Source organism: Coturnix japonica, chromosome 1 (genome assembly GCF_054131305.1).
Source record: "Coturnix japonica strain WE chromosome 1, WE-NBRP24, whole genome shotgun sequence".
Taxonomy (NCBI): Eukaryota; Metazoa; Chordata; class Aves; order Galliformes; family Phasianidae; genus Coturnix; species Coturnix japonica.
The window spans coordinates 171,179,859-171,206,186 of NC_140663.1; the positions used below are offsets into that span (position 1 = coordinate 171,179,859).

General features: G+C 37.7%; 1 protein-coding gene across 4 annotated transcripts in view; it reads left to right on the forward strand.

Annotated features, from left to right (window-relative positions):
* Window positions 1-26,328, forward strand: part of GRM5 (glutamate metabotropic receptor 5) — a 228,658-nt gene that overhangs the window by 185,081 nt on the left and 17,249 nt on the right. For all 4 annotated transcript variants that reach the window (XM_015852354.3, XM_015852353.3, XM_015852356.3 and 1 more), the window contains 4 exons: window positions 3,110-3,356; window positions 8,141-8,309; window positions 11,391-11,517; window positions 19,192-20,131. In XM_015852354.3, the coding sequence (XP_015707840.2) occupies window positions 3,110-3,356; window positions 8,141-8,309; window positions 11,391-11,517; window positions 19,192-20,131 (1,483 nt within the window). The remainder of the gene's footprint in view (window positions 1-3,109; window positions 3,357-8,140; window positions 8,310-11,390; window positions 11,518-19,191; window positions 20,132-26,328) is intronic.

Here is a 26,328-nt window from a genome sequence, read left to right on the forward strand (position 1 = left end):
GTGATAGACTTTGAAAGCCCACTCCAGAAGTGTACTAATACATTCATGTGGACATGTCCTGATTACCTCTCCATGCCACGGCATCATGTCAGATTTTCCCACCCCCTCAGAAAGTAAAATATTTTTATTACATTTGCAAATTTGTTTTTCATGGGAATGTACAAGATTGAGTAAAACACATAGAAGTAGGTTTTATTTTGACTGTAATAGACAAACTCTACTATGGGTATTATAAGCAAGCATGTGGTCTCCAGTGTGTAAGTATGTATACTCTGCCTAGTAATTCTGTACAAATTCTTCATCTTCTGTTAGAATTTTATATTCCTTTTGATTAAATGTGTAGTTGATTCCCTTGAACATCACTGATGTCATCATCATAAAATTCATCAGTCTCATCTCAATCTTTTGATGATCCTGCCTCAGGAGAGGCTTTTGACTGAAGATAGTGCCTGTCAATAAAATGTGTTTGAATTCCAGCTAAGATAGAGGGAAATAACATGTAAGCAAACAACGCCTAAATCAGATGCACTTTAGAGATAGATTTAAGGTAACTTTACTTTCATTTTTGGCTAAGAGGCCAGCTTCAAATTTATGTTTTCAAACTTCCCTTAAGCCACTGATCACTGAAGTCAGTCAGGTTACTTTTATGCTTCAAGTTTGGCATGCCTACATACTTTCTGAAACAGGAGCTGAAAAACACTGTCAGACTTAACAATTGTTGGTGCCACTGTTGTTTTGAACACTGTGTTATGATACATTAAAAAGAAAAAACGAAGTCTCATTTTCTCAGATGTTCACCTTAACTAGAACCACAGACTCATAGAATCACAAAATCATTTCAGTTGGAACAGACCTTTAAAGGTCATCTAGCCCAACCGACCTGCATTGGACATATGCACCTACAGCTCCATCAGGGGTTCAGAGCCCTGTCCAGCCTGACCTTGAATGTCTCCAGGGATGGACCACCTACCTCTCTGGGCAACCTGTGCCAGTGCTTCATTAGAAGCTGCAGAAACCACAAAGGGATGAGATCATGTAAACTGATGGTCAGACGTGGCAGGTTGGATTGCCCCTGTATTCTAAAGTAAGCCAGATAACCTCTCACTAAAATCTTCTCCAGCAGCAGAAAGTATATTAAAATTCTTGCAGCAACTAATTCCCTCACAAATCCATTGACAATTGCTAGCAGCTTCTGTGAAGAACAAAGCAGCCTCAAATTATCAGGTGAACTGAATGAAATTCAATGTTTAACAAAAGTCAGAATAATAATTCAGTGAAATTGAAGCACAAAGCCCAGTGGAGAGTGTTCCTATAAGAATTAAGTTATTAAATTTTAAGCAATCACATGCAATAATGCAGCTGAAATATTGTTTCATAATAAATACTATTGCTGATGCAAATCTGATTCATACTAGTGGCTACTATAATTAACTGCATGGTTTGTGAGCTGTTAATTTTGAGGTTGAATAATTGGTTAAAACAAGTTTTGTGTATTGCAATGTAATATCCTTGTTCAATTTTCCACTTAATTTCAATTAATATGAGTTCTACATGTATTCCACTGTTTCAGTTTTATGCCTATTATTTTTAATTAGGAAGAAGCGGTACCTTGGTAGAAGAGAAGAAATGAACAACATTCTATGTTCTCCCAAGCTTATGCAATTGCAGATATTTCAAGCTCATATCCCTTAACTATCCACAGTGTTAAACACTGTTCCTGAGGCTGAATGGAGCTGGAAATACAAGTTCCAGCATGAAACAGAAGGCATGAAGGGAGAGAGATGTCCAGAGAGGTGGTGATGCCCCACTCCTGGAGACACTCAAGGTCAGGCTGTACAGGGCTCTGAACACCCTGATAGAGCTGTAGGTGTCCCTGTTCATTGTAGGGGCATTAAACTAGATGGTCTTTAAAGGACACTTTGAATGCAAATGATTTTATGATTCTAAGGGAACTCCCAGTTCTATTCTTCACTTACTGACCTCTACACAATGTATTTTCAATACAAACTATGCATCTTTATTACTCCTCCTGACATTTTCAGTTCTTCAGAATTTTTGAGTAGCTAACACTGCACAGTAATGTTATTGTTCACCAATAAAAAGGTGATCTTATAGATGGATCTACTTTATGATGCTATCAACTCTCTGCTGGAAAGCCTTATTCATCTCTGTAGAAGTAGCCTAGACATCAGATTGGATGCATGTCTTCTGGATATATACTGCCAAAATCCATCACATTGGATGAGAGCCACACTCAGACTCATGTATTAGCTCTCATTTCTTTCAAGAAAGAAATGACTTTACCTTACTATTTTCATAGCACATTTTGTTCTCTCACATTGTCCTGCTCCAGCAGCCCAGGTGGGTATGTATATGCTCCATCCATGCTTTTCTTTGGGAGAGAGGCTCCAACAGCATGGACAGAGAAGGTCGTTTTGGTTTCTTTCATTTCTGGCTGCCCCCATGCAGATCTCCTTAGGGATATGGTTCAGTAGGAAATATTGGGAAATATTAAGACACAGAGACTGGACAGTTATTAGCATAATAAACTTTTTGTATAGGAAAAAACAACTGTTCCTAGGTCAGTCTATTTAAACAGTATCGATTCCCATGTCTCTGAAATAGACATATCACCTGCGAGGAAACCACTGGATACAACCCACATTAGTATCTCCACCTCCAATATTCCCTAAAAAGGTTTCTGAGGCTTTGATGAGATTTCTACAGTCTAGGAGAAGTTCCTGGAATCACAAAAGCTTTGTATTATAACATTTATGACAAATGCTTCGTATGTGTACATACATATATTTATAGAGAGAGAAGTGTATAAGGTCTAGAGCTGCAAAGGGAACAGCAACAGCTGGATAGTAAAATTGCAGTAGTAAAATCAACTGGGTAGTTAATTTTTTTTTTTAATTAATTTTTTTTATTTTATTTTAATTGATATTTATTATTTTTAACATAGTCAATCTGCTTACTGGTAAGAACTAAGAGCAGCTCAAGGGGACATTTTCCACTATTAATAACCAATCCATTAGCAGATGTCTAAGGAGCTGGTTGTGTTTCATCCCTGAACACTAAATACCTGCTGTCTCATGTTCCCTGGCAGGCCAGATGACGCTGAGGACACAGCACGTTCAGGACTCCAAGATGGGCTTTGTAATCAACGCAATATATTCAATGGCTTACGGCCTCCACAACATGCAGCTGTCTCTGTGTCCAGGCTATGTTGGCCTTTGTGATGCCATGAAACCCATAGATGGACGGAAGCTGCTGGAGTCCCTCATGAAGACCAACTTTACTGGGGTCTCTGGGGACATGATCTTGTTTGATGAGAATGGTGACTCACCAGGAAGGTAATGTGAACATTTGTCAGACTATTTAAAGAGCAGACATGCTAACTGTATGTTGTAGATCATTCACACAACATTAGAACTAAGATCTCATTCCTTATTTTTCATATTTTCAGACTTTCTGAGCTTATTTTTCCAGAATAACTCATTTTAATACTGTGTGGTTTTAATTATATCTAATAATCTAACTGGAGAAAATAGATGAATTTTTCACATACTCTGTCGTCCTCTGTGGGTGGTAAACCATAAGACCCTCAATGTTGTGTTTGCAGACCATAATGTCCATCACAGTGTTACCCTTTCTCTCTTTGGTATTTCTGAATTATGTGTTTGAAAGTGAATAAGTCATGACTGGAATAATTAACCAGACATAGCTCCTTTACTACAGAAGCTAAAATACAAAAGATGTGTTGATTAGTCTGTTTTTTATTTTTTTTCTGATTTGAATAATTAAAAGTCTACCTCGTTGCCTTCCAAATGAAGCAGTGTCATGTGCATAACACACTAAACTAGTAATTCATAGTGTACTTCTGTAAACAGATTAAATAAAGCTAAACATTATTTGCTATGGCATACATGCAGTGTCCATATGGAAGCACATACTCAGAATAGTAATGTGTCTTTTTCTAGTTTTCTGCCTACTGAACTGTCCGAAGATGAGCATGTCTGATAGCATTCAAACTCTATTTATTTTTTTCTTCTAGTTCAGCAAGTGGATTCCTGCCTCATTTCACTGCATTTACTCCAGTTTGATCAAGGCAGTCCTTTCTGTCAGCATTATTGGGAAAGTTTTAAATTTCTGTATGATGGCAATCTGTGAAAGGATGACTAGAGGGAAAACTGGTCATCCTATGCACTCATTATTTACATTTTGTCCTCTCCCTCTAATGTGAACTGAAACAAAAGAATTAACTACAGAACAGAATAGGACAAGAAAATAAAATCCCACTGGTCAGAAAATTCTGGTATTTCAAAAGTTTTCTACAATTTCGGAAATTATTTTTTCTCATTTTATTTGAAAACCTGTGATGTCAACATTTTCATTCAAAGATGGCAGGCCAGCCACATGAAAAATAGTCTGCTTTAAGCTGTCCTTCAGAAACACATATTCCAAAAATCTTCAGACTCATACTGTAAGGAAGTGCACCAGGAGCTGTCAGGAAAACTCAAAGACAGGAATCCAAGAAATAATTAAAAAAAAAAAAAATTTAAAAAAAAAAAAAAAAAAGAGGGCGGAAATTTATTGTCAGTATTGTTTTGGTGAGCAAGGCTGTCTTCCACTATTTCAACTTTTACAAAAATTGCTGAATTTGGAAGTAAAGTACACAGTCTGGATTTTTTATTTTTTTTCCTGACAAAATCTGCATAAGATTTGTCACGCACTTTTCGTAAAAGACTTCTGTTTGATTTTAGTGATATTTAGGTGCGATTAATTGCATCTTGTATTATTCCTACCTCATTTCCACTCGTTTCTTATAGAAAGAGTAAAGAGTTTGGTAATGAATCATATAGGACACAACACACCAATGACAACAGCTAAATTTATATTTATCTTTTCTTCATGTTGGCATTCTTTAAAATATTGTTTCAATTCCATTTGCCTCAAGGAACTTAACAAATACCTTGGTCTCTTTATATTCAATATTCAATTCTAATAAAGATGAGGAAGGAATTATCTTGTGTGCATTCATTTGCTCAAGTCACAGTAAAGCACAGAGTTTCACTGGAGCCTCCACATAGTGCACCTCAGTGTAATGTGGCTTTTGGAAAGTCCTGCCTCACTGGATGTGTATGAGATACAGCAGACTGCCTACTCAGAATAGAGAAATGTGAGAGGGAATAAAATGTTTTTCAGAGCTTGGTTACTATAGAAGCACAGGTCTTTGTTCCCTTCTGTCCTAAAACTGTCACATCATTAAATCCATACTCTGTGCTTAAAGTAGCCAATATTGAGTCAAAATGTACTTTTTAGTAAGATCTTGTAGAAAGCTACATTTCTAATTCCCAGATCTGAGTAGTTTCTTGTCTTTTGAGCACTGTCAAATACTGTTTGCTACAGCTGAGAGATGATGCATTTGTAATGGAATATCTCCCCTGTTCACTTTTGTTGCTAGCTGCATCTCCACTTCGTGAAACAGAAATGTAAATCCTCACAGCTGTACTGTGATAGTGGTGCTAAGCAGGAAAACAGAATGTAAAAAGCCTTCCTGACCTAGATAGCTCCAGATTTTGATGTATAGCAAAAGGGTTTTGACATTATAAAACAGATCATTAATCTCATAAGATGCTTCAAATCCTGGCCCTATCCCACAGTTCTTCATATATAAGCTGAGCTTTAAGTAGATAGGTAGTCAAGTGGAAAGCTTAGGTGAGATGGAGACATGGGAGGCAGCATCCATGATCTCTCAGGGTGATAAAAGCTACTTGCAAATACTAAGGAAACTCCAAGAATGAAATTGAAAAGTCAAGAAAAGACAAGAAAAATAAGTTGGTGATGTCTTCTGTACTTGCCACCAACAGAATATGGATTCTTAGCAAACTCATGGCACTTCTGTTTTGAAACAAGTGTGTTTTGCACTGTGATTAGGGCACTGCTGGAAATGTGTTATTGCACCATCTGGTCTCTCCTATCCTAAAGTGACAAACTGTCCCTGTGGTGTCTCCAGCAAGCTCCAGAGAACCAGTGATTCATGAACTTCTGCTATAGAAATGAACTTCTTGAGTCTGGGTATTACTAACAGTCTACCAATACTGTTCTCTGCAGAGGTCTTGTGAGAGGCTACATACTGAGGCAATGGGTTTATTTAATATGTCAAGTTTCTTTCCAGTATCCCCCCTGGGATACAAGCATGGAACTAGTCTGCAGCTACTGGAGGGATAATTATTTTAGTTCCAGTGGCCTGATGAACATTGACAGTACTTTTGTTTCCCTGCCCACGAAACTCTGAATTGACAGCTTTAACAAAGTAACCCTCAGAGGAGCATTACAGTGTCCTGACAACATGGAATAAAGACTGCAAGGGCTTCTGGGCTAACATTTAGGTTGGTCTGTTTAATGCTTGAATGGACTATTATTATGTTATCATGTTTGAAAACCTCAGCAAAAGCAATAAAAAAAAAAATAAAAATCAAAACACCCAAACAAAAAAGAAAATCCTTGCAATTTTTTTTTTAAATATTATTAGTAGTATTTTATATCACATGTAAGATCATCCTGTTTAATTGGATTTATGTATTTATTATCTGGATAAAATTTGTATGTGTCAGTCTGATATTCACACTTTTAATTTTGACAGAGTATCTGAATCTCAGGGGAATAATAATTTTTCCTCACTAGCTGTGTCATTGCTCATTTATTTTCATCTTGGAAAGAGTAAGACTCTCACTGAACTGAAGAGTCTTAAGGATTAGAAAAGACCACTACGATCATCTTGTCCAAACCAATCACCACCATGGCCATTGAAACAGGTCCCTCATATGTCTCATAATGTCATAATGTCATACTGGCCATCCAGTCAGGCTTCACCTCCATTTTATTTCACTGGTTGCTTGCAGTCCTGGTCCTGACCTGTGTTTGATTTTGGCACTGACTCTCTGCCAAACTACTTTCCTTTCTGAGGTAGTTAGATTTTATCTCCTGGCTTAAAACATTCAGAGATCCACATCTGGAGAAGTGTATCAAGCCTATGAAGAATTTAATACATCCTGATCACTCATAAAAAGGAAGGAGGGTCCTGTGTATGGTACAGAATAGCATTTGATGATGCAATGCTGTAAAAGAAAAATATAGGTGCAAGTCTTAGATCTGTTCTTAAACAAAGACCTAATGCCTGGACTAAAAGGCATGAACACTATCACTTGCTCAGATCTTTTGGAAGCAAGTCCCAGATTTCTGGAGTCTGTGAAAGATGAATGATTCTTGATACCTCTTCAGGTGTCACACCCAACCTGTATCATGCAGTCTTACAGCTGCTGAAGTCATAGAATTATAGATTCATTACTATTGGAAAGGATCTCTAAGATCATGTAGTTAAACCATCAGCCCACTGCCACCATGCCCACTAACCATGCACTTCAGTGCCACATCTGCACAGTTCTTGAACATCTCCAGGAATGGTGACTCTATCACCTCCCTGTGTCAATGCCTCTCCACTTTTTAAATGTTTCCTAATCTCCAGCCTGAACCTCCCTTGGTGAAACTTCAACTACATCTCATCCTATTGCTGTTAGCTGGGAAAAGAGTCCTTTCATCCTGCAGGACTAGCTTGCTTCCACCTCATTTTAGGGGCTTACCTGTCTTTATCAGTTCTCTCTCAGCAGGGAAATAAGCACATGCAGAGAGTAAGAAGCACTTGATATTGGCAAATGAGCACTGTGTTTAGATTTCCCTGTGTCTTTTGTAGAAGGGACCCAGAACAGCTGAGGTTCCCTACTTAGCTCCTTTAAGTTCCTGAAGTTAGAGTAGATGAATCTTATCTTTTTTCATTATTTTCCTTAAACAAATAAACATTCTCAGGAATTTGGGTACTTAGATTGGGAAAAAGGTAAAAATAAAAAGAAAAGAAGGAGACTTGGAAAAGAATCAAGAGCAAAACACAATTCTGGAAATTTTTCATTTATTTTGAATAATCTTGATTTTGACTTTTTACTGTAATGTGAAACACAGAATATAGAACCATAGAATCATAGTCTGTTTTGAGTTGGAAGGGCTCTTTAAAGACAGAGGCTTGTTTCACTAGATCAAGTGATGCTCTTCTCATTTGTATCTCCCTTTTGTTTTTCTCAAGATACGAAATCATGAATTTTAAGAAAATGGGGAAGGACTACTTTGACTATATCAATGTTGGCAGCTGGGACAACGGTGAGCTGAAAATGGATGATGATGAAATATGGTCAGAGAAAAATAATATCATCAGATCTGTGTGCAGTGAACCCTGTGAAAAAGGACAGATAAAGGTAAATATATTTTCTGCGTATTTCAGTTGTATGAATAGGCTTGAAATTTGAAGTTTTTCCTATCTCTTTCATAGAGGTACTAACTCACTCCTTAATTAAAGTGTACAGACATATATATTTAGTTTCTGCCTGTATCACAGTCATCTCCCAATTTTTATAAGCTACTATTCTCTTGTACTTCTACATCTGTGAACTGTTGCCTTTTTTATACTCATAATCCAAATGCTTTAGAGCATATATTGTTAGGCATTGGGTTTTTCGTTTGTTTTTGTGTGTGGGTTGGTTTTTTTTTGGTTTTTTTTTTTTTTTTTTCTGCATATGTTAATAGCATCTGATTCAGCGGAGTGTAAATCCTTGCCTGGGACTTGTCAGTACAACTGCAGGTAATTCATAAATAATAATTGCCACTAATTCAGGGCTAGACATAGACATCTAAACTGGGACATTATTACTCACACCTCACATCTGCGGTATCTTCACTGAACTACTGCTGCTTAGAACAGCAAGAGAAGTAAGTAACATTTTTATTTTTCTTTTAATGATACCTGTTCTGTCATTTCCTTTCTTTCTTGGGTTTTTGTTTGTTTGTTTATTTGTTTTCCTACCTCTCTGCTGTTGGTGGTGTAAGGAAGAAAGATAAATTATTATATCATATATTAACTGTACTGTGTTGTTCTGAAGCATTCCATGAAACAAAATGAATAAAAAGTCAACAGGTCCCTAACTTGCCTTTGCAGTCATTTCCTTAAAAGTTTGTGCACTTAGAGGATTGTCATGGATGATGGAATGGCATGAACTGAAAAAGAAACAACTTTTCTCCTGTGTTAATGTGGCGCACTTGTGAATCTGGGAAGTGGCAGGGGCTGATGGGAGGCTGACCATGCTCTGCAATACCAAGAGTGAAAAACTTCTGTCTAAGACTTGCACAGTTTTAGGACAGCTATCATGATTTATTCACTGGCTGGTCTTTTGCAGTTTCATCAGGTTCCATCAGATCAAATACATGTGTCTTCAGTGTAGCAGGTATATGCAGTTATATCAGATTTCCAAACTGTGGAAATACATAGATTATTTCAAATCAGGAGTTGTTTATCCTCAGTTAGGATTATAAAACATTTGAGAGTAATCTTGGTTCAGAAGCACATTTATTTTCACTGTTCAGACAGGACATTTGGTTCAGATGGAAATAAACTTTCTGCAGACACATGAGGGAAGGGTGGATGGTTTACACCCCCAGTAACTAATCATAGTTACAGTATGTTAGCTTGGTACGGATACAAGGACATATATTCAAGAGGAAAGAGACAGGCAAACACATATACTACTTCAGAACTGGGTTACTCTGAGATCCTTTGTAACCTATGTCCACAACTCAGGAGATGGGAAGCATCTTCAGTAACCTTTAGTAAGTTTCCTTCCAAATTCTGCCTATGCTTTCAAGGATTCTCAGAAGATGATTATCACAGAATCCTTAAGATTGGAAAAGACATGTGAAACCATCTCCTCCAACTGTCAATTCTTCTCTGTTAAGCCAGTGTATCACATACACACATACTTCAAGCCGATTGTTTGAAAAGTTCCTTATGCTCTGCATTAGGCTACCAACTGTGAATCTCAAAGTTTACTGTATAGTCCTTTATGTTCACTGCAGTCACAGATGGTGGGGAAAGCTGAATCCTGCCTAACTTCTTGGTGGTTTTCCTACAGGATTATGTTGGAATGAGTTATTACAAAGGAATTTGAAACTTTCTGTGTAACGAGATGCTGTTACTCAGCAGTGTTTTGTGAATCCATCTGAAGTAGTGGGTAAAATCCAATTTTCAAATACCCCTACTGATGATGAAAAAGATACTAATTGCACTTTTTATTCACTACAGCTTTATAAAGAGCAATATGAGCAAGACAGTCTTTTTTTTATTACACTAAGTATCATTTCATTTATTGAAATTTCAATAAAGACTTCTGGTTTTGTTACCCTCTTCTAAATTCATAATTGCATGAGAATAACAAATTTTAACAAGTCAACAAGTCAACCTACTTCTCGCGATATAATTTAAACTATTTGTTTTGAAATTGTTAAGAAATAACAAATGGATCGAGAAGCTTTATTTAAATAAACAAACAAATAAAATAAAAACCATATGGACAAAAAGCACAGATGTTTTCAATGCCAGAAATGATAAAGAAAGGTCTTTAAAAATCTACATCTCAATCATGAGTATGCAATGACATTTGGCAGCAAATTATAAAATGAGAAATCAGGTCAGATGTTAAAATGAACTAAGATAACATTCTCATTTCTAGGCATTAATTAGAAATGCAGTAATCTAAATAGTTCCGGAAAGGATGTTCAATTTGATATTTGGAAAAAAGTCAGTTTTAACAAATTACTCACAATTGGATTAAAAAAAAAAAAGCATTGAAAAAAATCTTTGGATAATAAACACTCTACCTGTTTTCAGTTTGTGCCCAGTGCCAGGTCAAGAGGTAGTGGGCACAAACTGTAATGCAGCAGGTTCTCTGTGAGCACCAGGAAGCACTTTTGTGCCGTGCAGGTAATGGAGCACTCGCACAGGATGCCCAGAGAAGTCACAGAGTATCCCTAGGAGATCTCCAAAAGCCATGTGGGCATGGTGCTGGGCACCCTGCTCTGGGTGTCCCTGCTGGAGCTGGGGTTGAGCTACATGGACCCAGAGGTCCATTCCAACCTCTGCCATACTGTTACTCTCTGTCATAACACAGTACCAGTATGGACCACAGTGGAGTACATTTTGTGTCTTGGGTATCATGCACTGGCTTCTGTTTGTACACTGACATCTATGATACTTTGAATCTTGCTTATTTTCTTCAGACAAGAAAAAACTTTTTGTGTTTCTGTACCTGCACCTATATTTCTACTGGGTTGCTGGCTTCTGGTTTGGGAATGGGGAGCTTGGGTCACTTTTCGGATGAAAAACATATCATGAAAATGAGTTCTCTTTAACAATAATAATAATAATAATAATAAAAATAGCAATTAGCAATTGGGGCAGCATGAATGTATGTTTCTGTTGCTAAATCAAATATCAATTTTTGACTCAGGTGATTCGTAAAGGAGAAGTGAGTTGCTGTTGGACATGCACTCCTTGTAAGGAGAATGAGTACGTCTTTGATGAATACACATGCAAGGCCTGCCAGCTTGGCTCCTGGCCCAACGATGAGCTTACAGGTAAACAAGTTATGAGTGTGCTTATTTTGTCAATTAATGTGTTCATCAGCTGAGCTGAAGAAGCAAATGGCAGATACAAGTGAGTATGAGGACTCTTTGTTTTAGTCAGATCAAACCTAGGGATATAACTGAAATCTGAACTCAAACTGGTATTTGTGATCTTTCCTCAAGTTGATCCTGAAGTCCTTGGTTTAATTCAGCTGCTCTCTAAAGACATAAACTGCAAGATCTAGAAATAAAAAATCTAGTCCCAGCACTGAATTCAAAACAGGTTATGTAGCTCATGCCCTTTCTCAAACACATCAAGAAATGAATAATTATCAGAGAAATTACTCAAGAAAGTCAAACTTCATATAGCTTTATTTATCTCCCAAGCAGTTACAGAAGAGCTTTGGGGAAGTTTTTTTTTAATCTGAACTAGTTGTGGCAATTATTGCTGTTGAAAGCAATGGTACTTCAAACAGATTTAGCTTTGCAGCAGTCCCTTGTTCACCAGATGGTTTGCTAAAATGTAGGTTTCATGTTCTTCTGGCCATGGTGTAGATCTCCATACTCTTGCAGAAAGCCGATTTGCCTGCTTCTGAGGCAAAATTGCTCCAACACTTGTATCCCAGCCTCTCTTCTTTATGACTAATAGACAGCATTTGAGTGTTCAGATGGTGAGAGCACACAGACCCTTCAAATACTGTTCAGGGATCAGGTTCTCATTATGGCAGACTTTGCATAAGGGGAGAAGAGACAGGCTTTTTCTTGAAGAGCTCATGGACTCAGTTTACACATAATTTCTGTGGATGAAGTAGGAAATGAATGAGATTAAAGAGAAGGAAGACAATGAAAAACAATTTTCTGGGTGAATATATGTAATTGGAAGAGTGTCAGATAGATACTGTTTGCCTTTACATAGATTTCTATAAATAAAGTTAATCAAAATCATTCCTTGGTAAGGGATATTACACTGTGGTAATAGATGAGCTAAGGATACTCATTACTGCAAATAATAATTAAAAAATAATTTAGCTATGAAATTGACAGAGGGTTTATCAGAAACTGTCAAACAGGAAACTTCCCAAGAAAACTTTTAACTGATAAAACTGAAACAGTAGTAAATTACATTTGTAAACTCTCCGTCAGTCCCGGTCCTCCAGCACTGCCTTCCTGAACACACTGCAACCAGTCAGAAAACCCCTCTCATATCAGGAATAGCATTCTTGTATTGCAGGAATAGAGAAGAAATACACTTGATTCCTTGCTGATACAGCATACGTTCCTGGTAAGAGGACCCCTACCATCATAGATCTATGGTTCCCATCTTAATTATTCACATGATGGTTGGGTCTGGTCTTATTTAGCCTTGTATAAAAAAACACATTTTAAAAAGTCTATTCCCAACTTATCCATATGATATATCAAGCTCTATATTTTTATGACCATATTTATAGACCCAACTTTTGCAGCCTGTAAAATTATCTTTCAATCTAACTTTGTTTACAGCATAAGTTTAGTAATAAATGTCAAGTAAATATAAGGAGAGGGAAGTGTATTTTGAATTCTGGCGAGGAAACTGCCCATTAACTTTTCAAAGCACACACCAATCTGCTTGAAATGTCCCTACATGTGATACTGCAGCAGTCTGCATCTCTTTTCTGGAAGATAAAGTCATATCTTAGCTAATGTCAGCTCCTCAAGGCCATACACAAAGAGCTCATTGGAATAAGTCTTCCTTGCATGGGTACTTTTAGATGAGAGTTCTGGTTCTGAGCCTGTGGTTTTTCAGCCAGTAAATTTACCAACCACGTGACAGAAAAGGCTTTCAATGCAAAGCTGCACCTCACTGTCTGCCAGAGATCTGAACTTAGATAAAAACAGTTTTTGAATCCTTTCTTGGCTTATACAACAAAACATTACTTCAGTTTTCTTATACTCAGTGACCAGCATCATTTTGGACCACAGACTTCAATATAAAAAAGATATAATGGTTGGGACGCTGCTTGCAAAAAGAAGTTCAGACTTTTTTTTCAGCAGCCTGTGGAATACCAAAGTTTAGATGCAGGAGGAGAGCAGACAGAAGGAATGCAAGTGTGTGTAGGAAAACATTATTTTCATAAAAGAAAAAGAGCTGTGAGATCTCAAGTACAGTAAGGCTTAGTAAGTCCAAAGGGAAAGATGGGTGGGATGAAGAAACTTTCTTATCTTCTTTGGTCCAAATCTAAACATCAGAAATATACTTTTTTGCTATAGATACAAAAATTCCTTCACCTAATAAAGTGCAGTATACAGCATACACAGTATAGCAGCTTTATGGTCTTGTCTTCATGTCTGAAAATGGTAGGTAGGAACTGGAGTATCCAAACAACACTTGAATGGCAAGGACTGAAAAACAGTGCACTCCACCTCTACATGTCAAAACACTTCATCATGATCTGACCATACTGGTGCTATGTCCTGAGCCCAAGCTTGTACTTATAGGGACTCATAAAATAATAGAACCATAGGAGTTTATTGCCTTACTTTCCTGACTTCCTACACCTGAGGATGGAGAGCTCATGTGCTCCAAGAAAAGCTTCTTTTGAGATCTGCCATCCCTGCTCTGCTCTTTTGCCTTTGAGGATGATTTCCCAGTTCATGAGTTGTTCTGATCAGTCTGCAAATTTGTTTAATTTAGGAACCATTCTCCATTTGGTCATACAGTAACTTCAATGAACTATTTCAAGACATACGGTCTTGCCTTTTACTGGAGTTCACAGCTAAATCAGTATACTTGAGTTACTAGTAGCTTCACCTCCTGAGAGGTGTACTGTGCAAACCTAACCCTCATGGATGCTTTCAGTAAACACGTCAGCCTAGAAGTTGCTGCAGATTACAGTTAAGCAGATGGTTGCCTCCACATGCCCTCCTGTAGCAGTGACTATTAAAGGTCCCACTGGAACAAGACAAAGAATTGTTGATCTTAATAGTTCAAATAACTACATCAAAAGGTATCAGATCTTAGTACTGAAATGTTAAACATGTGCTCTCTCATTTCAATAGTGCATATTCCTTGTGGACATCAGCAGTGCTGATTTTTTACCCAGGACTTTGAAGAGTGTATTTCTCACATTTACTTTATTAGTTTATGCAACAGTTTAGGGTTTTATCCCCCCTAAAAATCAGTATTATGAAGATTTCCCTGCCAGATTCGTTAGGATTTTGGTTCTGACTCCTACATTCCTGTCTCTCAGCTCTCCACATCTGAAAATCTGGATCACTAATCAAGATTTCCCTTCTTCCATCTTTTGGAATTATGGCACACAGAACACTCAGAAATAGCCATATAAAATATCTAACAGCATGGCAGCAATACACATTAAATCATGTGTGGTAAGTCACATGTCAAGATTCATGACTAAGTAGCTGTGAACTGCAACAGGCTGGCCAGAGAAGTGGTGGATGCCTTGTCCTTGGAGATCCTCAAGGTCAGGTCAGTCAGGGTTCTAAGAAAACTTATCTAGCTGTAGATTTCCCTGTTCTTTTCAGGGGAGCTGGACTAGATGATCTTTAAAGGTCTATTAGAACTCACACAAGTCTACGATACTATTCTATGATTCAGGTGGTTGTTTAGGCGTGGCACTTGAACTCCTGCTATCTATGACAAGAATAAAATAAATAAATAGATAAATAATAGTACAACTTTTTTTTAAAGGGGTGTCTAATGCCACAAAAATATTTAGAATTTACAAAAACAGAAGTAACTTTCTGTCAGTTTTACTCTCCGTGTGGAGTGTTAATTAACTTTTACTCATGATGCTGACTTACGGGATTTCCCTGAATTCCCTTCACTTTTCAGACTGCATCCTATTTACGAGCCTTAATCTGTCATGTTTACCTTTGGAACTAGTTTAATTATGTGTTTCATATTGCCTGCCATGAAAGATATTGTCAGTTTTATGGATGGTGAAGCTACAGTAAGCTCTCTTAGGAATCAAGGCTATAATAACAAATTAAGACAGTGTCATGATTAAATCCCCTGAAAATAGGAATGATAACAGAATGCTTCATATCTGTGAACTCTTATCCAGATGAACTAATTTTAAAGCAATATGAAAGATCAGAAGTGGCAAGTTTAGTTCAACAGTAAGAACAGATGCTACTCATAGACCCATGGCAAGGGTCAAACCTTCAAAAGCTCTCATCTCATATAGCACCATTTAGCCCATCCTTAGAGAGGCAGATATTCTTCCAGAATATCAGATAGTTATTTCTTTTCCATCCCAAGGAATCCTCAGATATTCTCGTCTGTAATTTGTTGGTGATTTTTTTTTTTTCTTTTTTTAATGCTCCTTGCACAAATCTCTTCCCTTGCATGTTGAATGGAACTCTGATATTTTATATCTATTTGTCTTGCTACTCACATGTATATCTAGTACTTAGCTCTCAAAGTCCATGTCTCTGGCCAGAGAAACATAGAGATTGTTTTATTTCAATTTTACTGGTGCTCTGGTCCCAGAAGCAGTGAATTCTTGAGCATAGAGTAAAACAACTCTCTACTGCTCCAAATTGGATTTGCTCCTAAAAGCTCTTCCACCAGCCAAAGATTGCCTCAGCCCTCTGCAGGGAAGACAGGACTGGGCCTGCTGGCTCTGTTCTCATTGGAGTTTCTGAGCCAGCATAGAGAGAAGACTTTCCAGGTGCTTGGAGATATTGATCAAGAGTAAGAGGTGAGCTGTGGGATGTGATCTTTTCCAAATCACTATTGAGCACACAGTTATTTATGGGATGGGAATGAGTTCTTTTATTAGCATTTTCAGCATTTGCCTTGGTATAATAATGGCCATCAAACTGACTGTACAGTGACTATGCCATTTTCCCATATTTCTTTCAACTGATTTGATCATCTCTTTCTGCAGTGTCATTGTCAGAAACTATTAGCTGCAAAGCTGTTAAATGAAAACCTCACCAATCATTTGCTTTATGAAGAATATCCAGTCTTTAAATCTTAATTGAAAAATAAATTGCACAGCTTAGCATTCCCCTTGCAAAGTATACTCGGTGACGGAGAATCAAAATGGCACAAGTTTCAACTCTTTTCTCAGGTGTTTTATTAAGAGAATATAAAAGGGTAATAAAGCAAGAAAGGTGTCAAATAGTTTTAAACCAGCAAGAAATGTTTGGCTACGGTTTACCTCTCTTATAATGATAGAAACTGTGCACAGGTCAGCCTTTATATCATTGTCTGCAGATTAAGGCTGGCTGTCAGGAAAGTACATTAGAAAATTCCAGTCCAAGATGCATAAAAAATAGAGGCTGGTAATAAATGGATTCTCCAAAATATTCATCATATCTGATAAAATCATAGAACCATAGAATGACATCGTTTGGAGAGGACCTTAAAGATTACCCAGTTCCAACCCCCCCTGTTCCAAACCCCCTGCCATGGACAGGGTTGCCCCCCACCAGCTCAGGATGCCCAAGTTCCCATCCAACCTGGACTTGAGCACCTCAGAGATGGAGCATCCACAAAGTTGGTAACCCCTCTTGCTCTTAAGCTTCCTCTAGTACTAGAATAATGCAATGAGGTCCCCCCAGATCCTTCTCTTTTCTAAGCTAAACAAGCCTGAAAAACTTCTTTGGAAAGAACCCACAAGAGGAAGGATATCTACTTACCCCAGAGAGTGCTTTCTGCTGTTTACCCTTCTTCCACCACTCTTAGTGGTATAGAATGATTTTAATGATGTCATTTGCATGCTACATTAATCTTGATGAAGTTAGAATGAAATACCTTTTATCCCTCAGTCTGAATAAGAAGACCCTTTAAAACCAAAAGGAGTTAATGAATGCTCAAAAGAGTGTTTCATGAAGATCTAATGTCTTTATTACATTAAGAGAAGGCAATAATTTTATTATTGCAACAGAAAGCTTATCACACCAAAGCAGTTAAAATACAAATGGCCAATTAATCTTTGTTTAGTTATCAAGGACAAAATTCTGTTACACTGAAGTGATACGGATAGGTGATTTTTGCCTGCAGTTAGGTCAAAGATTTGGTTACCCTTATTCTGCTAATTTTTCTGCAGGAATACAGAATTATCTGCCTCCTATTTTTTCCAGACAACATATTTATTATATCTTATTGTAAATGCTTATATTTTTTTACAGTATCATTTAGAAATACATAATATAGAAATACTGGGAGAAGGGATCTAAATCTAATATTAACCAAAATTATTTCCATGGAAAGTTTTTTTCTTTTAATATTAAGAATGTCAGTGAGGGATTTCAAAATACTTTAAGCTCCACTGAAAGTAAAGACTAAACATCTTACACTTGGAAATTCCACAAAAGACAGATGCCTACTTTTTCTACTGATCATCATGATACTGAGATCCCAGGCTACTTCATTAATTTGAATTGCTCAGCATCCAGGTTCTCATTAAACAGTCCTCATCCAAATAATTGCCCTCGCTACCAAAAATACAGATGTGAATGCTCAGCACTCCATCCCCAAGGAGAAAAATGCTTTTACCACCCTCTACCCTGAGGCAGGCTCACATCTTTCTGTCTGGCCCTAACAAAAAGCACTTCTATTCCAACAGTCCTAAATTTTTAGGTCATTTTTAATTTGTAATAAAGGTTAGTCAAGTTAACTAGCTAGTCAAGCACACTGTGGAATGAAAAGCCTTTGGTTTTCAGACACTCTCATTTATTTGATTTATTAGCTTCAACTCTAATTATACGGTATTATTTTGTATTATGGTGTGTTATCTTGCATTTCAATATCTTATTTAGTAAGTTAGTTTGTTTCTCCTCAAATTGCTGCTGCTGTTTTGTTTTCAGGCCCATCTCTCTATTTCCTTTTTTTCCCTTTATCCCTTCCTGGGGGTGTGGGCCCCTGGGTCCCTCTGCCTCACTAATCACAGAACTAGGCCTAACCAGCCCATAAATCATTGACAGACGGGTACAAAGAATGACTTGTTAACCTATACAGAAACTGAAAAAAAAAACTAAATATCCTTAGAAGGGGCTGAACATTTTTAATTCAGCTTTGATTCTAATTTATTGTTATCAGTTTGATTTGGTCAACTATATGAGGGATTACTTCCTCAAACATCTTCAAAGCACAAATGACAGATAAGGAAATGAGCACTGTGGGGCATCCCAAACTATGTATATCTGCATCTTTAATCCCAGAAAAATCCTTCTGGAAAAAAATTTATTCTCTATGAGAAAGAAGTACTCTTTTTCTTGATGGCTAGAATATCTGCATAGTCATTAAATAAGTACTAATATACTTAGTGTATGTTACCGTATCATTGATATCTGCTCCTCAAAGGACATGTGCTATACAGACAACTTTTGAGCATTTCACATCAAAGCAATGCAACTTGATATATATATATATATATAGCATATATATTCTGCTGTGATGAGAGGTGACTTCTTAATTTGTTTGGACATGTTTTCAGTCATAGTGTTAGATTGTTAGACTCCAAGCAGATAAAGTGTGTTACTGAATTAAGCTGTCACTGAAAAATATTTAGTATGCCATTATATCAACATAATACTAGCTTACACTGATGGTAACAGCAACTTCATGAAAGAGAAAATAAGAGAAAAATTGGGGCAATCTATAACATTGTCATTAAACAATCTAATTCCTACATGCTTCAATTTACTTTTTGTTGTTGTTGTTCCCTGTAGGTTGTGACCTCATCCCGGTCCAGTATCTCAGATGGGGTGATCCTGAACCAATTGCAGCGGTTGTTTTTGCGTGCCTGGGTCTGCTGGCAACCTTGTTTGTTACAGCTATATTCATAATGTACCGTGATACTCCAGTGGTCAAATCTTCCAGCCGAGAACTTTGCTACATCATTCTAGCTGGCATCTGCTTGGGTTACTTGTGCACCTTCTGTCTCATCGCAAAACCTCAACAGATTTACTGCTATCTTCAACGAATTGGCATCGGTCTCTCCCCAGCTATGAGTTATTCTGCTCTAGTAACTAAAACCAACCGCATTGCAAGAATCCTGGCTGGAAGCAAGAAGAAAATTTGTACAAAGAAACCCAGATTCATGAGTGCCTGTGCCCAACTTGTTATTGCATTTATCTTGATATGTATACAATTAGGCATAATTGTTGCCCTCTTTATAATGGAGCCACCCGATATAATGCATGATTACCCAAGCATCCGAGAGGTCTACTTGATTTGTAACACCACCAACTTGGGTGTTGTAACCCCCCTTGGATACAATGGATTATTAATTTTGAGTTGCACCTTTTATGCATTTAAGACAAGAAATGTCCCAGCTAATTTCAATGAAGCAAAGTATATTGCCTTTACAATGTATACCACCTGCATCATATGGCTGGCTTTTGTGCCAATATATTTTGGAAGCAACTACAAGATAATCACCATGTGTTTCTCAGTGAGTCTGAGTGCCACGGTGGCCCTTGGTTGTATGTTTGTGCCCAAGGTCTACATCATCCTTGCTAAGCCTGAAAGGAACGTACGCAGCGCATTCACCACATCGACTGTGGTCCGCATGCATGTAGGGGATGGAAAGTCATCTTCGGCTGCAAGCCGCTCAAGCAGCCTGGTGAACCTGTGGAAAAGAAGGGGATCATCTGGTGAAACACTTAGGTAAAGTCTGCTAATGTGTGAGTGTGGGGAAGTTATTATGTTTTTCTGAGGGTTAAGTAATAATGCTAATAATGAATGGACAGAGGGATATATATGAATTCCCTTTGCCTCTCCACTGGGAGAGGAAAAGTCCACTTTCCCACATCTATAACAGCTACAGGTCTGATTTAGTCAAAATGTTGTGCAAAAGCAGGTCACAGAGCAATGGACAAACAATCACAGAGATGGAAGCATTGGCTGTGTCAACTGTACACTTCTTGCAAGAAGGGAAGTAAGATCTTAGGAGGGAGAAAAAAAGAACAAGAAATATTACTAATTGCCTTGTCCTTAATGCACTCATTTGCAAGCTCTTTTACTTGAATGAATTGCACAGTCGCTGTATTTTTTCTCTAGCCACAGCAGGAAGACAACAGAGTGGCTGTTAATGCTACACAATCAAGGTGGAGTAGCCAACACAAGTGGCATCATGAGTGGCCACTCAGGCATCTGATGATTTGTCTCATGTGACTCTTCTGTTATGCCTTTCCTCTTCTATTACTTGATTTTCCTTTCTTCTGTTGTCTCTCCCTGACTTCTTTCTCTTTGTCCTTACCTATCTTCTCTTCTTTACCTATCTTGATATCTTTTTCTATATTTATCTTCCTAACTCCATCAAAGTTAATTGCTCACTGGCCCCACTTTTGCTACTTACTCTTCCTGCCATCAACCAGATACCCTCTTGTCAGCTATTTCTTTGTTTCTTCCCACAAAAACACCTGAATTCAGTGATCATGATGACAGCTTGTATGTGCATTATATAAAAACTACAGTCAGTGAACACCAGGGGAAAAGGATAACTCTAAAGCAGAAATACAGTCTGGACTCATAGACTGTGCAGGAGTGCATCCACGCCAGTGATTCTTTTGATCTCTTACCCTTTTGATATAGGGGTGATGAAGGTGATTTGGGGTTATTTAATTGTTAGTATAAACATGAAATTCTGCCTATATGAATGCAGAAATATTGCAGAAAAGAAATCTTATCATTCCTCAGCTCTATGTGCCTCGCCCAGAAGTGACAGATAGCTGTATTTTCCTCCTTGCTGAAACACATGGGTTTTATGATTGATAATATGAATACTTCTTGACACGTCATTGTTCACAGTGAAGTTTGCATGGAACATGGGCAATTTGTAGTTCACTTTCTCTGTGACCCACTGTTTTGATTCAAGGGAGAATATTAGTATTATTACCCAGAGGACAGTTTTTGTCAAAATGATTATTGATTTCTGCCAGATTATTACTCATGATTCTCTTTCAGTGATTTTTAATTGACACAGAAAATGATGGGTTTTTACAAGGTATCTTATACTTACTATCTATAAACAGCATTATCTTTCATTTTATTTCAAGATGAAAGTTAGGATGCTGTTTCAAAATGGTAGATCCTGTATCAGCTTATTTGATGGTTACCTGAAATGTACCTCTGTACAGACTCTGTAAGCTTGTGTGACATGAGATGTTGAAGCTAGGAGCCCTGAAACCACTTCTGGGCTGGTAAAAGAGGTATTCTTGATAGTGTCCTCAACAGGATGATATTCTTCCTCTTTGAGATCATTCTTATCTATCCTCATTTTCATTTCAGTACTCATGTGCCATCTCACAACTTTTTTCCTGGCAAGAAAAAATTACAGATAACAGAAAGATCTTGGGCTTGGAAAGGGTTTGTTTGTCATGTGTTAAGGCTCAGTTTTAAAAAAGAGTACAGAGTGTCTTAAAGACAAAATATATTTTCTTCTTTTTGAGGACTTAGTTTCCATTTCTTTATGCCTCAATGCGTAGAATACGCCTGAAGTATAGATTTATTAGTTAAACACAATAGGTTGTTGATAGTAACAGTAGCATTGAAAATAGCATTGAGAGCATAAGATGCATTTGTGTAAGAATGGAGAAAGCAGCACAGAGCTGATATATTGGCATATTTACCTAGATGTAAAAAAGTAGAGCATTTTATCTGACACTTGGAGAAAAGCTTTCATGCCACCAGCATTACTCATCAACATTTAAAACTGCAACAAAATGCCTAAGCTAGTTAAACTGTGATGGTGCCAATGAACTTAATAGCACTTAGCCAGTATGTGCCTGGAGGATCTGGGAATCCAACATCAAATTGTTTCCATAAATTATGAGAAATTCTCTAATCAATGTCTCTTTAGTTACATGAAATAAATGAAACAGAGTCCTGGAATGTTCTGAATGAATTTAAAATGCTGTGCAGGACTTTACCTGTATCTGATGCCATCTCCAAGGGAAAAAACAACAGAAAATCATCTTAAGCCTCATTGCTGCTTACCTTAGAGCATGAGAAAACAGAATATTGAAGAACAGAATATTAAAAAATAATATTGGCACATAGTAATATGTTTCATGGTATTATTCAGTACACTGTTCATAATCTTGTTTGGATAGCTTTTTCAAGTAAACACTGAAGTACTCAGAATCAAAGGAAATATGCAGTAGAGCTACATGTTATTATTTAAATAGCACAGTGGGGTTTTATTTAAGAGAGAGTGAGTCACTGTTGAGTTTTAAAGGAACATGCTATTTAAATCAACAGTGCAGAGAGGAGCCCCTATCATTAGCATTTTGCTTCTTGACACTAATTTATAACAGTGTAGCATTGCATCAAATCATTGTCAGACAGATAATGCCAAGGCTCCATTCAGAGCTTTCACATCAGCTGCAAGTTGACAGATAACAACACTGTTTTTGCCTAAATAAAGCAATACATCTGTTATAGTCCTAAATGACTTTTTGCATGGGGTGCCCTTCAATTACAAATAAAATAAAATAAAATAAAAAGCTCAGACAAGCTGTGGCTCAGAGTTGGAATGTATCTTCACCAAAATATATTAAGGGGCAGAGTAAAGCTATTAATTACCCAGTGAAATAAAAAAAAACCAACATTTCATGTAGGCTATTGTGAATCAGCCCTAGACTATAAAATATATCCTACCACTGTTTCAAAGTAAGGCATTTTTTTCAAATTGGACATCAGTAGAAGTGGCACCACAAAGAAGCACACTGAAAACCACATAGCTGTAGTGAAAGGGTAGGTAATGATTGGGCAAGGGTTAGAGTTTTAAAATTTAGAGATAAGATTTAAATTCATTGGCAGGGGAAAGATTTTCACTGAGAGGGTGGGAAGGTACTGTAACAATTCAGATTTTGAATGCCCCATCCCTGGAAGTGCTCAGGGCCAGGTTGGATGGGGCCCTGGGCCGCCAGAGCTGGTGGACGGCAATTAGCCCATGACATGGCATTGGAACTGGGTGACCTTTGAGTTCCCTTCCAGCAAAAGACATTCGATGATTGTCTAATTCTATGAAAGACATGTGACCTCTGTAGAGAGGCATCTGGACATTCTCCTTCTAGCTATTTTACCTGGTAATTTCACAGGGACTAGGAAGGCCATAAATAATTTGAGCAAAACTCTGTTTTACCTTAAGGTCACAGCGGCTGTTATCACATATGAAGCAGAAGTCTTTTGGAAAAGTCTGAAATACAGACTTTGTTTATCCTCCTCTGTAAGATAAAGATGGTACATTTCTGCTATAAGAGTAGCTACTGTGCTATTTCTAGCCAGGGCTGCCCACTAAAAGGTCTCAATTTTACTAATTTGGCATGGTAGAGAAAAGATAATCCAGCACTTCTTTTACATTTCCAACACCTTACTCCTAAATGACACACAATAATTCAACCATTGTAGGTGTTTATCTCTTTTGGAAAAAGCCTCTAAATGGTTCAAGACAGGGACTCTTCATTTTCCAAGCTTATAATGTCCCTTTAAACAAATACATCTCAACCTGCAAACTGGCAAGTTTGCCTATTATTATTAATTAAAACTCCCAAACACTCTGTCTCTCACATGCCTACATGGCAGTCTTTCAAATCTTACCAGTGTTCTTTACCCTATTCTTCAGCTTGCTCCAAAGTCCTCATAGTGCAGGCAACCCATGCTCCTGGTCTCCAGTTCTCCCTCTGCCGGTTACGAATGGTTTCCTGCCCTTGGCTGCTGCTTCTTATGGGTTTCCAACCCACCTTAACGGGCTTCTCTGTCACTTGAGTATCAAAATCTGAACTGTTCTCTCCTGCAATACAAGTGAAAGCTAATAGAAACCTGATGTTCTTCAGTAGATCAAGCCATGGCCTGAATGCAGGGAGCAGAGCTGTTCAAACAGTGAAGTAAGAAGAAGAAATAAGAGAAAACACCACCTGAGGTACGGCTCTCTGCTTGCAGTTTATCATAGAATCATAAAATATTCCAAATTAGAAGGGACCCATAAAGATCATCAAGTCCAACTCCTGGCTCCACACAGGACCACTCAAAATTAGACCATATGTCTGGGAGCACTGTCCAGATGATCACTGAACTCCAGTGGCTTGGGGCTGTGCCCATTGCCCTGGCAAGTCTGTTTCATGCCCACCACCCTCTGATACAGAACCTTTTGCCGATATACAGCCTGAATTAGAGCTGTAATTTGTGTGCACCCCCATTCATTCGTTTGCAGTGAGATTGAGAGGCCAATGAAAGAAATTAAGGAGCTGCTGGATTTTTTTAATTGCCAGTTGCCAGTTGTACCTATGAGATTCCTGTCTCCCATGGGGAAAAAGCCATGAACAAGGCAGACTTTTCCACTGGACTGGGTTCAGCCTCAGACCACCAGTTGTTATAATTGGTGTTTACATCAGAATGTCCCAAACTGTGCCATAATGAAGAATTCTGGTAACAAGTGTTTGCCATCATGCTGTCCACTTTCTTTTCTGCAAGGAGTGACTGTCTTTTTCCTCCTTATCTCTTCTCTATTTTTTTTCACCTCCTATGGCTGCTGCCAAGGTTGGAAAAGACCACTAAGATCACATGGTCCAACCATAAATGGACAGCCTGAAGTCATGGACATAAAGTTGTTATCAAATGCTTTCATAGTATGTGTATGTGTAACAGAATGAGGAATTCCAGCATAAATATTAAAGATCATCCTTAAGAAGATAAGCATTCTGAGAAATGAAACAAAGTGGTTATTTGACAGGGAGCAAATAGTGCTGTAAGGAAGGCAGGGTTGTACCAGGAGGCCTACCAGCCTGAGGCACTGGTGTAGAAGAAAGATGCTGGGAGTTTGCTGAAAGCTGGAGCTAGCTGGCATTTAAATATTCTTTCACTGAGAAAGATACTGATTGTGAGTTCCTGCATATTCTACGCAGACACATTTCTTACAGTGCAAGCCCCAATTTTACTTCATTTATATTCAGCATGAGCCATTTCTTTCACACATTTTGAATAATGATAGAAAGAATGCCATAGTTTTCCCCCAAACTCATATGAGAAACTTTTTACTTACCGTCCTTCAGCAGGGCTGGGTTTGTGGGCTCATGCTCAACAATATTCACAGCCAAATTGCTGGATAGTTCTTGATGCAAGCAGTGCCAGTGGTTGCACTGGTTAACTCTGTAACTTTAGAGTGCAGCAGAAGTGATAATCTCATGATGTTAAATTCATGACAGATATACCACTGCTAATAACAAGCTGTATTAGCAGTCTGTCAGTTAGGACAGAATGGATTGCTTTCCTCTTGAAGCCCAGTGGAGCCAATTCTGGCTTGTATAAAACAACTGATCAGAAAGGGCATAAAGTTTATTTTCTAGCCCAGTGGAAAGAACAATGATTATCTGTGTCAGAAAATGACCAGCCCGGGTCTCTTTTATCTTATAAGTGTAACAACCATCAAATTTTTATACTAAGTTTACAGTAAAAGATTTTTGCAGTTTTATCTCACTGAAACAAACAAACAAACAAATTATATATATATATATATTTAAAGTGGAGAGAGAGAATGGTATTTAAAACCTTGAAGTTTATAGAACAGACAAATCATCTCTTGAATACTTAACATTAGTTCTTTGGGGGGAGGAGGGGGTGCATCTAAATAGGAAATTGTTAAACTGTGTGATTTAGGAGAGCTCATGCTTAAGAAGTTGCATTATAGATATGGTGTGAACCATCTCTGAACTTTAACAGTGACCATCATTTAGCCATTGCTCATTTCAACACCATAAATCCCAGTATAAAGTGGAAAGTAAAAGTCCTACACAAAGAGGGAAGCAAAGATTACCATAAGGCAAAATAAGTCACTGAAAGATTATCATGTACCAAAAAAAATC